Here is a 13,313-nt window from a genome sequence, read left to right on the forward strand (position 1 = left end):
GAGGAAGAAGAAGAGGAGGAGGAGGAGGAGGAGGAGGAGGAGGAGGAGGAGGAGGAGGAGGAGGAAGAAGAAGAAGAAGAAGAAGAAGAAGAAGAAGAAGAAGAAGAAGAAGAAGAAGAAGAAGAAGAAGAAGAAGAAGAAGAAAATGATATATCATCCTGGTTTGTAAGGTAGCTTATAGAAACCTGTGCCAAATGTTCATTAACAAATTGATCATAGGTCATGGATAATATTAATGGCAAAATGCTGTCACTGTTTTAAAGTTCATTGGAAGCTAACTACTAATGAGTCAATTTGTTCAGTTCAATTATGAAAAAAATGTCGGTTCAGAATACTATAGAAAAATTTCTATAAAGAGTTGTAATCATATAGTAATTAAAAATACCTTTCAAAAGACTTGCTTATGGAGATTCTCAGTCATCAAAGTCATGGTTGTCCCAAAGGTGCTTTTTCAAGAGTCAATTGAATTTTCTGGGTTTTCGTTGAAGATGCTTCACTTCCCAGTTTTGACTGGATGGTGAGGAATGGAATGATGTATACCTCCTGGTGGCCTCAATGACTCTCTAAAAGAATGCAAATGACCAGCTGTCTGCAGGGAATATGCATTCTTCCATTCTCCACCATCCAGGTAGAGCTGAAGAAGCTTCTTGGATGAGAAGCAAAATGTCTTCAAAGAAAAAAAAACAGAAAGTCCACTTGCCTCTTGAAAAAGCACCTTTGGGACTTTCAAAAGATTGTTAAATATATAATTTGGATGCTTTAGTAAACTTCTTTATGTTTTTAGTATAGATATATTGATTCATTTTAAAGGTTGTAAACTGCTCAGAGTTACCCTGTGATAAGACGGGCAGCCAACAAAAATTATAAATACTTAAATAAAATAAACTTTAACTCTAGCTTGCCAATAAATTAGTTGTATTAATTATATCCATGGGTAAATAATACAATTATTTACAAATATACAAATATATGTTGACCAGATTTAAGAGAGTTTAGGATTTGGTTTATGATTTGAACTTGGGTCTCTTTTTTATAGTTATTTAAAATTATAATTCTATAAAATAATTTATAATTATTTTTATAATAGTAAAAACAGTGACTCCTTATATGATAGCAAATAATGGTGTGCAAATCTCTTTTAAAAATGTAAAAAAAAACACTTGCCAATTTAATAACAAATAGGGTTAGAGACAGGAAGGAGAGAGAATAGCCATCAGAATTCCAGAATATAGAACTAGATCTCTACGATTTGTTATTTTGTGTATACATGTGATACTGAGAAACAATTTCACATTTGTAGACATGGCTCAGGAAAGCAAGACATTACTCATATTTTTCCTTGTCTTCTAAGGAAACAACCATTCATTAGCTTTAAAAATACGCAACATTTTCTTATGGATGATAGTGAGGTAGATTGCATGTGTCTGTGTATTCACAAATATAATTCTAATATATTATCTGTGGATGGAAGTTATTTTAAAGCATATAACAGCATATGCTTCACTTAAATCTTGAGTACAGTAAAACCTATCCCACAGAAACTGAGTATAAGACTTCAAATTAAGATGCTCATTCTTTTCCATGCTGCTGGATCACATATAGTATCTGGAAAAAAAATATTTATTCTTCCTTCAAGAATCCAAAGTGGTTTCCATCGATTTTTCAGGCAACTAAATACGTATATTGTTTTAATAATAGGACTACATTCACACAATCTGGGATCTATTTAACCTGTGCAAACATTCAGCTGCTAGATTAATTCTCTTTAAGTAGATAATGATTACAGCGGACAAAATAAGTTCTTGAATTTCAGCTTGAACATTTGTATACTATAGCATATCTTTGTCTTCACACTGCATCTAAAACATCTAAAGCTGGGAAAGTTCTCTTAAGATTCACTTGATGAGTATAAAAATGTGGAACAAACTGATTACCATCCTACTCTGTTCATGCAAGGAAATTAGATAAAAATCCCATTTCCTTTTATAAAAAATCACCAATCCATCAGGACGACTTGATACAACATTCAAACCACATTAAGTTTTTGACAGTTATATAATTTTTGCTTGATTTTACCAAATTGGTTCTATGTACTTTCATTTAAATCATATGCTAGTGGAGCAAACTCCAGTTTGCATTCTTTGCTTGTTCTTAGTTTCATTTTTTTTCCTGGGTCAGGCATCAAGTTCAGCTATTGATAAGCATAAAAATATTTAAATGAAGTATTTACCATAGCATACAAATACCATGCCATGTTTTCATAATGTTATGTTAGCAAAGGAAAATGGTCATGATTTTATTCAACTTGTGAAAACAGAGCATCATAAGAAATTTTCTTTGAATTTTCTTTTTTAAAACTGATAACCAACACTGAAAAACCCCTTTGTGTGTGTGTGAATCTCTCTGGCTTTCAGTAGTTGATATATCTGGATGCGAGAGTAGGAAAACCTAAAGCATGAAATGAAATGATGCATAAACATATCCATTGCACACAGTTAATCACAAAGAGAGATGGAATTACTGCAAGTGATGTAAACATTTCCCCCAAAAAAGTTGCATGCAAAATGTAAGGGAGATTTTTGGTAAATAAAAAATACTTTAATAGTCTATTTAAAAAAAGAAAATGTGATTATTTGTCTCCACAAGACTAGAAAGAATTCTAATTAACAGAAAAACATCTCTACACTGAGAGTCTGTAAAAATAAAGCAAACCAATTCCAAGAGGGGTTTCAATTTCGTGACTTAAAATCAGCAACAAGTTGACAGACTGTTCAATTCTTCACACATTTCATTACTAAAATAGCCCATTTCCCCATAAAACTAACAAGGCATAAAGGTGACCAAACTTCTATTACCTAAAGCTAAAGATTTTATGACTATGTTTCTTCAAATTAAATAATTGTTTTCTGTGTGTTCCCCCATCCCCATGGTTTAAATATACGTATACATTGTTAAAAGAATTGCAATAAATTTCTGTCAATATACAAATATTTTAGAAAGAGGCATTCAAAATTTTCAGCAGAAATATTTCTGTGAACAATTTGGAAACTGACATTACTTATCATTCCATTGTTGAAGTGTTTTATGCACATACTTCCCATTCATACTATAAGAATATTGCAAGAAAAAATATTGATGAACTAAAAGTTCATTCCATAGTTAATGTGGGCTTGAATGGCTTTCAAACATAGGATGCACTCATACCTGGAAGTATAGAATTTTCCATGTGAAATGCTCCCCCCTTCCCCATTGCCATGAATGAGAACATTGACATTTAAATAAATTCCTTTGTGCACTGCTTCAAACACAAGATCCAGAATCAAAAGCTACCCAAGGATGAGTCTCTTTTGTTTTTAATAGTTTTAGGGCTACCTTTTTCCACCCTTATTTTTACTGTCATAATTTGGATAATGTTCAGATATGAATAACAAAGCAAATAGTTGCTCATAGGTGTGATCTCAAATTTCCCGAATAATAGAGGATGCTGTTCACTAATTCAGAAGCATGTTGCTTCCACTTTCAACCAAACCAGGAGTGCATTTTTTAATCTGAACCAAGGGTCACACTTGGGATGAAATAAAATATAGCTAATATGATTTCTGTTCAGTCATGTTTTAATTATGACTTCCTATTACATTAAAAATGTGGTAAAAAAATTCTGAGGGCTACACCAAAGCTTTCAAAGGCTGCACATAACCCTATGACCTCAAGTTCTACAATAAAACAATTGTCCATATCACAGATACTATTTTAAAATTTCCTTTGTGCACTAGTCAAGGAAGAAAGGAAGGAAGATAGGCAGGGTTTTACAGTTTTCAACTTAAAAAATATAAAATAAAGGTAAGCTTTACTTTCCAAAGTTCTGAATGTTTGACAATTTATTCTTTTTCTAATTAAAATACCCTTTCTGACATATGTCAAACCATGAAACTCTTATAAAAATAACATTGATGGGATTAAACTGGTTAACAGTGAAATTAGCATCAACTAAAATTAACTTCAAATTGCATTAGTATTAAAAGGACCAATTCAAATTAATGTCTGATTATGACTCTGTCCTTGGCTGTTCTTTAAAAATCATTTCACGCCTTCATGAAAAGATATATTGGCACAAAACTAGACAAATAATTATGTAGGTAAGCTATGCTTCTTGGAGAATGGGAAGAGGATTTCCTTAAATTAGTTATCTTCGTTTATATCATATATTACATTTCAAAATGTACAGACACCCAATGTACTTTTTTTTAACAACATATACATGTGAGTTTATAGAGCCATTATAAAAAGTTTTTGATTCTAAATTAAAAGCCATAGAAATAGAATCAAAACAATGGAGGTTGATAGTACAGTCAGTGCTTATTTTCATAATTATTGACAGCTGTATCTTTGGCATTGGAAATTCAGTACAATTTTCAGAAAACATGGTGTTGCTTACAGCTTTTTAAACAAGGACAAACAGGATTGACCAAAGTACAAAATTTGGGGGATTATTATTAAAGATTTATTTTTTTTCTATTTTTCTAGGCAAGGTTAATTTAAGGACCCTGAATTACCTTCTCATCTTAGGGTATGGTGCAGACTGTATGGACTCATTTAAAAATCAACTAAATGGTACCACGTTTCCCAGAAAATTATATGTAATATAATATATATTTTTATATTTATTTAGAAGCTTTGAAATAGTACAGTAAACACTTTGCAACACGGTGTATAAACTACAGAATGTCTCTGATATTTTGTGGGCTTGCAGATTAACAACATTTTCAAGACCCACAGGTGAAAAGAACATGATTCACAATTTCTTTTGTAAAGTTGGAATAGTCTGGGGAACACTTGATCACACAAAAATAATATAAAACAGTCAAGTTTAAAACAGTGATATTGCATTTATAATGCACGTTTCCTTTGTTTAAAATCTGTACGATTGGCTTCTTGTGGCGAATATAAACATCTAGAGGGCTCAGTGACATTTTGGAGAGAGAAGAGAAAGAAGGAGCTATATAGTGCTGTAAACAGGCACACACTGATCAGAGAGGCAAAATCAGTTGCCTCTTTAAGTTTCTATAGTTCCATACATTTCAACTCATTTCTCAGGCCTGCTGAGAGCAAGTAGGTCCTACTATTGGCCATAATGTCTCCAACAGCACAAAATTTCTTCAGTTAACACAGAACTGGATGGCCAAGATAATGAAGTTGAAAAGTTGATGCTTTTGTTGGTCGACTTTTGTGCAAATCATGCTGCTTCAGGTAAATCCCGTAGAATTGACTAGCATATCCTTTTCCGTGCTGTGGGGAAAAAAGGGGGGAAATCATATGTAAGTAAAGATTGACATGTTAACATACAGAAGTATTTATTAATAAAACCAATAAATGATGAGATAATTTAATATTGACAATAGTAACTTCAGACTTCTTTATTTCAGAAATAATGTAATTACCAAATTATGCCCTTCCCCAAAAAAGTATAAATTGCTTATTACGATATTTATTTACAAATCTTTTAGATTTATATTTAACTGGATTATAGTATTATATCCAGAAGCATACTTTGGCAGTACTCACTCTTCCCTTTCCCTTTTCCAAACTTCAATTGTCTAATTTGGTGGGATGCTGATAGGACTAATAAGGACTAGTAAGTGGAAATGTTCAATTGTGATTGTTGGATCTTACAAAATAAGGATAATTACTAACTCTGAAATAATATTTGTTATGATTGTTTCTGCTATTTAGCATAGAATCATAGCTATGAAATAGGTGTGGCTAATTAGATGCGCCTGAAGGATCTGACCTCCCTTATACTACTTGGAAGACCTTGAATAGGTTCAGAGCTGGAGTGCCTAAATGTAAAAATACTATGCTCAATTGGAGGCTCTTTGCAGATAACAATATGCTATGTGAATTTGGAGAGATGCAGAGCCCAGCCCATCTGCTGGTATGTCAGCTGCTATCAGAAACATATAATTACTTCTTTTTGGTAAAGCCAAAGTGGCTTCATTCTGGCTGTTTAAAGTTTAATCTAGACATAGGAGAAGAAGAAAAAGCAATAATAATATATTTTCTATTTAAATTCAGTATTATGCATAACAAAAAAATTAAATTTAAGGTATACTAACTTTATAACCAAATCCTAGAAATCACTGCAAGACGAATCATACTCTAAGATTAAAATTACATGAAAAATAACAGTCAGAAGAATATTAGATCTGAAATGACTGGCTTGTCTTAATGTAATTCTCTTTAAAGAGAATAAACTGTATTGCACAGTTTTAAGAACTATCCCTGTGAATGTTAAAGATTTAACATTTAACATTTAAAGATATAGCTCAATAAAAAAGTTTTACTGTATGCATCAATAAAAAAGACAATTTATATCCCAAGCACTATCAGTTTCCCAACGTATCTCAAAACACATCTCATTTTTGTTACTTTCTAGTATAATTAATTCCTGTTAAAAATCTTATTCCCCCTTCCAAAACATTTGTTTTCATGTAAAGTAAATAAATGAAAGGTGGTCAGCCAACTTTCTTCAAAATATCTAGAACTTATCTACTACTGTAAAAAAATTATAAAAATAAAATGATCTATGCAAATATTACAATTATTCGAATACTGATTAAATTATGAATAGCCTATTGAAAGAGAAGATATGGAGAGATATCAATGGTATGATATAGCTCCACTGAAGTCTCTCCAAACTCCATCTGAAAATTATTTCCAAATGGTTAAAGTGAGGATGCATTGCAAAAATACTATTGCATTGGCAGTGGCAACTCAGTTATACATTCCTTATAAGGAAAAAAAAACCACAGTTATTTCAGTAGAATTTATTTAAGGCTGCAATTCTTCCTATGTTTAGCTTCACTTAAATTCCAATTAAATAAGTAAGGCAATGTAGCTGAGACTTACGATATAATGATTTGTGATTTTAAATAAATAGTTCTAAAGAGAATAATAAGCATTATTAGACACAATGGTAAAGTCTGTAATGCTTTGGGAAGGACAGTATCAGTATACATCAATTAACATCTATAATAAAAGAAACAAATCTGTAATTTCAAGAATCATGATGCTCATCCTGAAAACCTGTGGTGATGGAGTTAAAAGCTCTTTTATCTAATAACATTGCTGGAATCAAAAGATAACTTGTGATCCTTTTAGAACTAGTTATTCAAAGGGAAAAATCTTCTGAACATTCTGATGTTTGATGTAAATGTTCAGTTTAATAGACTTCAGATCCAACTGACAGAATGTGTATATACTATGCATTAAAATCCCATTCACCATTTTATATATGTTAAATTACATAAAACCCAATATAAATTTAGTGAACATTCTCTTTTAACAGACATTCCTTCCTCCCATTAATTTCTTAAATTGAGGTTCATAGTAAAGCAAATAAAGCAAGTCGATTCATCAAGAAAACTGTAGGCCGAGAGGGGATGGTTCCCTTAAAAATAGAGTATTTTTTCTCATCCATTGGAACAAAGACTACAAAGTGATTGAGATAAATTTTTGTCTTTAATGCAATTTACTTAAAGATAAAAAAGGAAGGAGGCTTGCTTTCTAGTTGTATTTATTACAATGATCTGTTAGTCATTGACTAGACGGCAGGCCTTTTCATAAGTAGCCATTTTCCCCTCAGGGGTACATTAAGCATCACCGTCTGTGTGTTCTGCAAAGCCTTAAAGAACAAAATGTTCTAATATGTTTTTGACCTTAGTTGACCTTTAATATGCAGCACTATAATTTGTATATTGTTATTTTTTGTTGTATTGGCATTGCCAGTATGAACAGTTTACAAAAAGTAAAAAAAAAAAAATTATTAGTGTTATGCAAAGCTGTTTAGAGGATTTACAAAGAACCCATCTGAATGTACTGCTTTTAGTATCAAAGACCTAATCCATTAAAAATCCAGCGTAGCCTGTAAAGGACCTTCTTCTGTTGTCTGAGAAAATACATTTTCTCCCAATGACAATGTCATTTTTGTATGCACTTGCATGTTCAGATCACTTTGGAAGATCACAGCACTTCAACAGTTCCAACACTAGTTATGCACACTCCTACCAGTGACCCCTTTATCAGATATATCCTTTGTTGGCATGTTTATATGCACACTTTTATATGTTCTTCATGAATAGTGTAGTTAAAAGAAAAAGAAATGCAAGAAGTATAGACTGTGCCAATTCCATTAAAGCTTCAAGGTAGGTGAAAATTCAGTGATTTATATTCATTATCAATGCAACAACAATATAAAATACCGCTATTTTATTATTATCACTTAGAAACTATTAAACTCTCATTACGGTTATTGCAGAATTATCCAAAGATCTGTTTACACACCTTAGGATAATAAGTTTGAACTCAGAACAAATGTCTAATGTTTGTACATGCTTATCCTTGCGGGAATAGCACTAAAACAGGGATATCATCCTTAGTTGTTGTTCCTAGTTCCTATTTTAGAATTAAAGCTGCAATGCAAACAATAGCAGCATTATTAATACTAGGAAAGACATTAATGCATTCAATAAAGGAAGCAATTATGAATTACTCAAATAGCCACTAATTAATTAGCTTTAACTTTGTAACAAGCATTATTCCATTATTATATAACTTTTTCTCCCTATGGGCAAGGATATAAAAATAGTATCTTATCCAATGTATCTAACTGTGTATCTTTTTAATGATATCAATTTCTTGCCAAAGAGGATCTTGATTCTATGCAAATAATATCAATATATAGCTGAACTCTATCCAGATAATTAGGACAGTTGTTATGCAATTCTATACTTAACTACATACTGTAGTATGAGAGTTGTTGCTGTCATGCAGTTGGTGCACCATTGAAATCAATATTTCTCATGGTCACAAGTTGAGCTACTTTATTTAATGTGTCAGCTCACTTATAATGCACACAAAGTGCTCAAAACAAGAGTTCATATTACTTATACAATTTATTATATTTACATATTCCTTATTAGTGAAAGTAGTATCATTTACTACAAATACTATTATGTAGTATTTCAGCCATTTGTACTTTTATGTGTATTAAATAACATTCCAGGTCACTTTATTTTTCTGTTATGTATTTTAGGTCAGCATTCCAGAATGCATAGATTTAGATTAATTAAGTCACAAAAAACAGAAATGTTATGAAGGTCCCCACAGAAATTCCACCGAAATTGATAAATATTCTATTTGTGTAAGTCTGTTTTCCCAATCTGCAAACTTGAGAACATGCTCTAAGTCAATCTCCTCAAACAAAAATAACTAAAATCTGCAATTTGAGACTTGGTCACAATAGACTTTGCCCCCATTCCATTCCCTTCCTTTCTCTTTCTCTTTTTCCTTTCCTTTTCCCTTTCTAAGCTTAACCTGAAATTAACCTGAAAAGTAGTAAGTACACTTATATCTATATTTAGCCCTACAGCTAAAATATAGCTATACAACTCCTTCAGCTAGAAGACACATAGGAGCTCTACCTCCCTGATGGAATGGAATTAGCCTTCCATTGTTCTTGCTAGTCCTATCATTATCCCACCAAATTAGACATCTGAAGTTTGGAAAAGGGAAGAGGAAAAGTGAATACTGGCAAAGAATTACTCTGGATATAGTTAAATATAAATTGTAAAGATTTATAAAGAAATATTATTATAAGTGATCTATAGCTTTTAGGGGAGGGGATAATTTGATAACAATATTATGTCCTAAAGCCAAAATAAATGTAAAATCCAAAATGACTATTGTTGATGTTAAATTATCTTAGAATTGATTACTTTTGTTAGTAAACTTTTCTGCTTTTTATTTATGTGGTACTTAATGTGGACTGTAGTATCAACACTGAATAATAAAGCTGCTTTCACCGTCTGAAAAACAGAATCCTACTCATAATTATGGCATATAAAAGATTTATCAGATCTTTCTATCTGAGCTGAATTGCCTAGACTTAAGTCAACTTAATGGGAAGAAATGTGTTTACATTTAAGGACTTGGTTTTAACTGGATCTATATTACCTTATTTATCTGAATAAAAATACTTCTAATCACACAAGGATCACAAACAAGAACCAATACCTCTACAGTTTCTTGGGGATGCTGGAGAAGTGAATTGTAGACTGAAGCATTTAGTCTTTGATTTCCAGCTTCAGGCACAAAAGTGTCATAATCAATCTGTGACTTCGTATGGGGATAATATTCTTCTGGAATCCTCATTAAACAGTATGTGTGTACATACATACATTATCTGTATGTACATCTGTGTGTACACACACACACACACACACACACACACATTATCTGTATCTTTACCTACATACTATTTAATTTGCTTCGCCATTAACAAGACTCCCTGGAACAACTACCGCAGATATATATATATATATAAAACCTGTATTTAAAGACTACTATTTTACAGGTCCTTCTCGACTAACAACAATTTATGTAATAACAATTCAAAATTACAAGGACACTAAAAAAAGTGGCTTGTGGCTTTTTTCACACTTATTACTATCCTGCATCCCCAAAGTCAGGTGGTCAAAATTCAGATGCTTGGCAACGGACTCATATTTATGACGGTTGCAGTGACCTTGTCATATGATTATCTTTTGTGATCTTCCAACAAGCAAAGTCAATGGGGAAACTGGATTCACATAATAAATGTGTTACTAACTTAACAACTGCAGGGATTCACTAAACAACTGTGGCAAGAAAGGTTGTCACATGGAACAAAACTCACTTAACAACTGTCTTGCTTAGCAACAATTGTGGTCCTAGGACTACTTGAATTTCTTTTTCAGTGTTTCTATATATATATTTTTTCAAAAGCTGATTCTCTGAAACTCATTTAATTTGTTTTTATATAATATGAAAGGATCTTTTCCTTTATTCCAAGCTCCTAAATGAATATGATTGGCATCTATAGTGGGAGCATAATTAATCTTGCAGTTTTCTGCAAGCACTAAAAGGCGCCAATATAGAAAATTTGTCTCAACCTGTATTATTATCCTTGCTTTACAGTTGGGGAAATAGTCAGAGAGGTTATGTGGAAAGAAGAATTGTTCTATAGTTAAAGGAGATAATATGAACATATCTGAGCTACATCTGGCTTTGCCTTTTGCAAGGGGGAAAAGGAAAAAGGAAATAAAATAACAAAAAAGTCTAAACCGCAATCATATTCACTTATCTGGGAGCAAATCCCATTGAACTCAATGGGGCTCACTTCTGGTAGGAATATATAGGATTGCACCTCACACCTCTCTGTCCATAATTCCCCCATCTGTAAAAGGAGAATAATAATGCTTACCTATCTCACAGAGGATCTGCAGTTCTTTAATCACTATTCTTTTATAATCCACTTTGTGATCCACAAATGGCAAGGCCTAGAGAGGTGGAAAGCATTACAATCAGTGCAAGAAAACATAGTAGAACCAAGAATTCTAAAGTTTCAAGTTGTCTCTTACAAAGAGCTTTATAATCTCTTAAGTATGTACATGAATTTTGAAAATTATAATTAGAAAATCTAAACAAAGTTGACATATTTAGATATATGTGATTTGGTAATAATATTTAGTAATAAGAAACACAATTATCACACAGACAGCAAAAAATGCAGAAAATATAGGCTTAAAAACAAAGAAAAATGTGAAGATTAGCACAAACAATTTTAAATGACATAATAAACTTTATACCAATCTGTCTCAAAATTCTATTATTTATATATATATATATGGTTTTGTTGTATTCGGGTCTTTTCCCATGTAAGGTTGAGATTGTCTTTGCAACGTTTCGGCAGGATCACACCTGCCATCTTCAAGCTGTGGGCTTAAAATGGGAACGGAGCTGCCGTCTTTCTGTAAGTCTTGGTGGGAGGGGATGGGGTGGTGGCTTTGTTTCAGTAAGTGGAATGATTGGTTGTGTTGGTTGTATCATGATTGGTAGATTGGTGCTGATTGGTGCAGGTTGTGTGTGCATTGTTGTTTTGTATTTTAACGGCTTGGGTGGTGGGTGGTGTTCGTTTGTTGGCTAGGGCTGGTTTCCAGATGTTTGGTAGGCGGGAGGTATCATCACGTTTGTTCATGCTGTGGGGGTGTTTCTCTATTTCGATGGCTTCCATGATTATTCTCTTGTGGAGGTGTTCTGTTTTGGAGATTAACCTGGCTCCTTCAAAGTTGATTTCGTGTCCTGTAGCTTTAAGGTGCTGGAAAAGGGAAGAAGTTTTTCTTTTTTTCTTACTGCATTTTTGTGTTCTGTGATGCGTGCATTTATTCTCCTGTTTGTTTGTCCTACGTATATTGCTGGGCAGGTTTTGCATGGTATTTCGTAGACTCCTTGGTTTTCTAGCTGGATTTTGTCAGCAGCTCCGTTCCCATTTTAAGCCCACAGCTTGAAGATGGCAGGTGTGATCCTGCCGAAACGTTGCAAAGACAATCTCAACCTTACACGGGAAAAGACCCGAATACAACAAAACCAGCATACCTACACCCGTGAAAATCTACGAAAACAAATATATATATTTGTTTTCGTAGATTTTCACGGGTGTAGGTATGCTGGTTTTGTTGTATTCGGGAAAAGACCCGAATACAACAAAACCAGCATATATATATATATATATAATGCAATTTTAAATTGAATGTTGAAATATAGTGTAATATACAATAGTCCCCAATCATATCTGAATAATAGAATTCTGTCTTCCTGTCAGTTGAAAGCAGTGGTGGGTTCCGGATCCCATTCCAAATGGTACGCATGCATCGTACCTGCCTGGGACGCCTCCACAAGCCTCTGCAATGCTTCAGCTGCTCGGCGGAGCATCACGCAGGCGCTGTATGCATCATGCACATGCGCAGAAGCACCAAAGGCTTAAAGGACACATAAGGAGCTCAAGCGGGCGGGTGGGCCCTCCGGAGCACCGTACCAGAACGGTATCCGGTGCTCCGGGCAGGCTCCTGTACGCCCGTACCAGGGCGTACTGCCTGCAACCCACCACTGGTTGAAAACCAGGGCAATAAGCCATGTTCAGAACTTTAACATGCTTATTTCACAGCCTATGTTCCAAGGGGCAAATGAGCCAAACATTTACATATGTAGAAAACATATCCATGACAAAAAAAGCCTTATTTTATCCATCAGTTTATACTGTTTGGTCAGCTTATCACTGATAACAGTTTTGCAAATTTTGAAAAAGTAGAGATCCTAGGTAGAGCTGATAAGCATCTTGAAGAGGTGATGGTGTGACCATTACAAGCATCTCCAGAAGAAATGGATCATTTGGAACTGTAGTAGTCAGGATTCAGGTTGAGGCACTAAGCAGAAGCTGC

The 13,313-nt window shown here is 33.4% G+C and overlaps 1 protein-coding gene across 5 annotated transcripts in view; it reads right to left on the bottom strand.

Moving 5' to 3' along the window:
• Window positions 1-4,648: 4,648 nt before the first annotated feature.
• PCDH10 (protocadherin 10) overlaps window positions 4,649-13,313 on the bottom strand; it is a 54,608-nt gene continuing 45,943 nt past the window's right edge. For 2 of the 5 annotated variants that reach the window (XM_081959741.1, XM_081959738.1), the window contains 2 exons: window positions 11,300-11,375; window positions 4,649-5,286 (listed from right to left, as the gene is read on the bottom strand). In XM_081959741.1, the coding sequence (XP_081815867.1) occupies window positions 11,341-11,375 (35 nt within the window). In that variant the 3' untranslated portion in view covers window positions 4,649-5,286; window positions 11,300-11,340. Of the gene's footprint in view, window positions 5,287-6,113; window positions 6,157-11,299; window positions 11,376-13,313 lie in introns of all 5 variants that reach the window. The other 3 variants (XM_081959742.1, XM_081959740.1, XM_081959739.1) reach the window with 2 other exon arrangements.

This window comes from Natrix helvetica, assembly GCF_964273705.1.
Source record: "Natrix helvetica genome assembly, chromosome: 7".
Classification (NCBI taxonomy): domain Eukaryota; kingdom Metazoa; phylum Chordata; class Lepidosauria; order Squamata; family Natricidae; genus Natrix; species Natrix helvetica.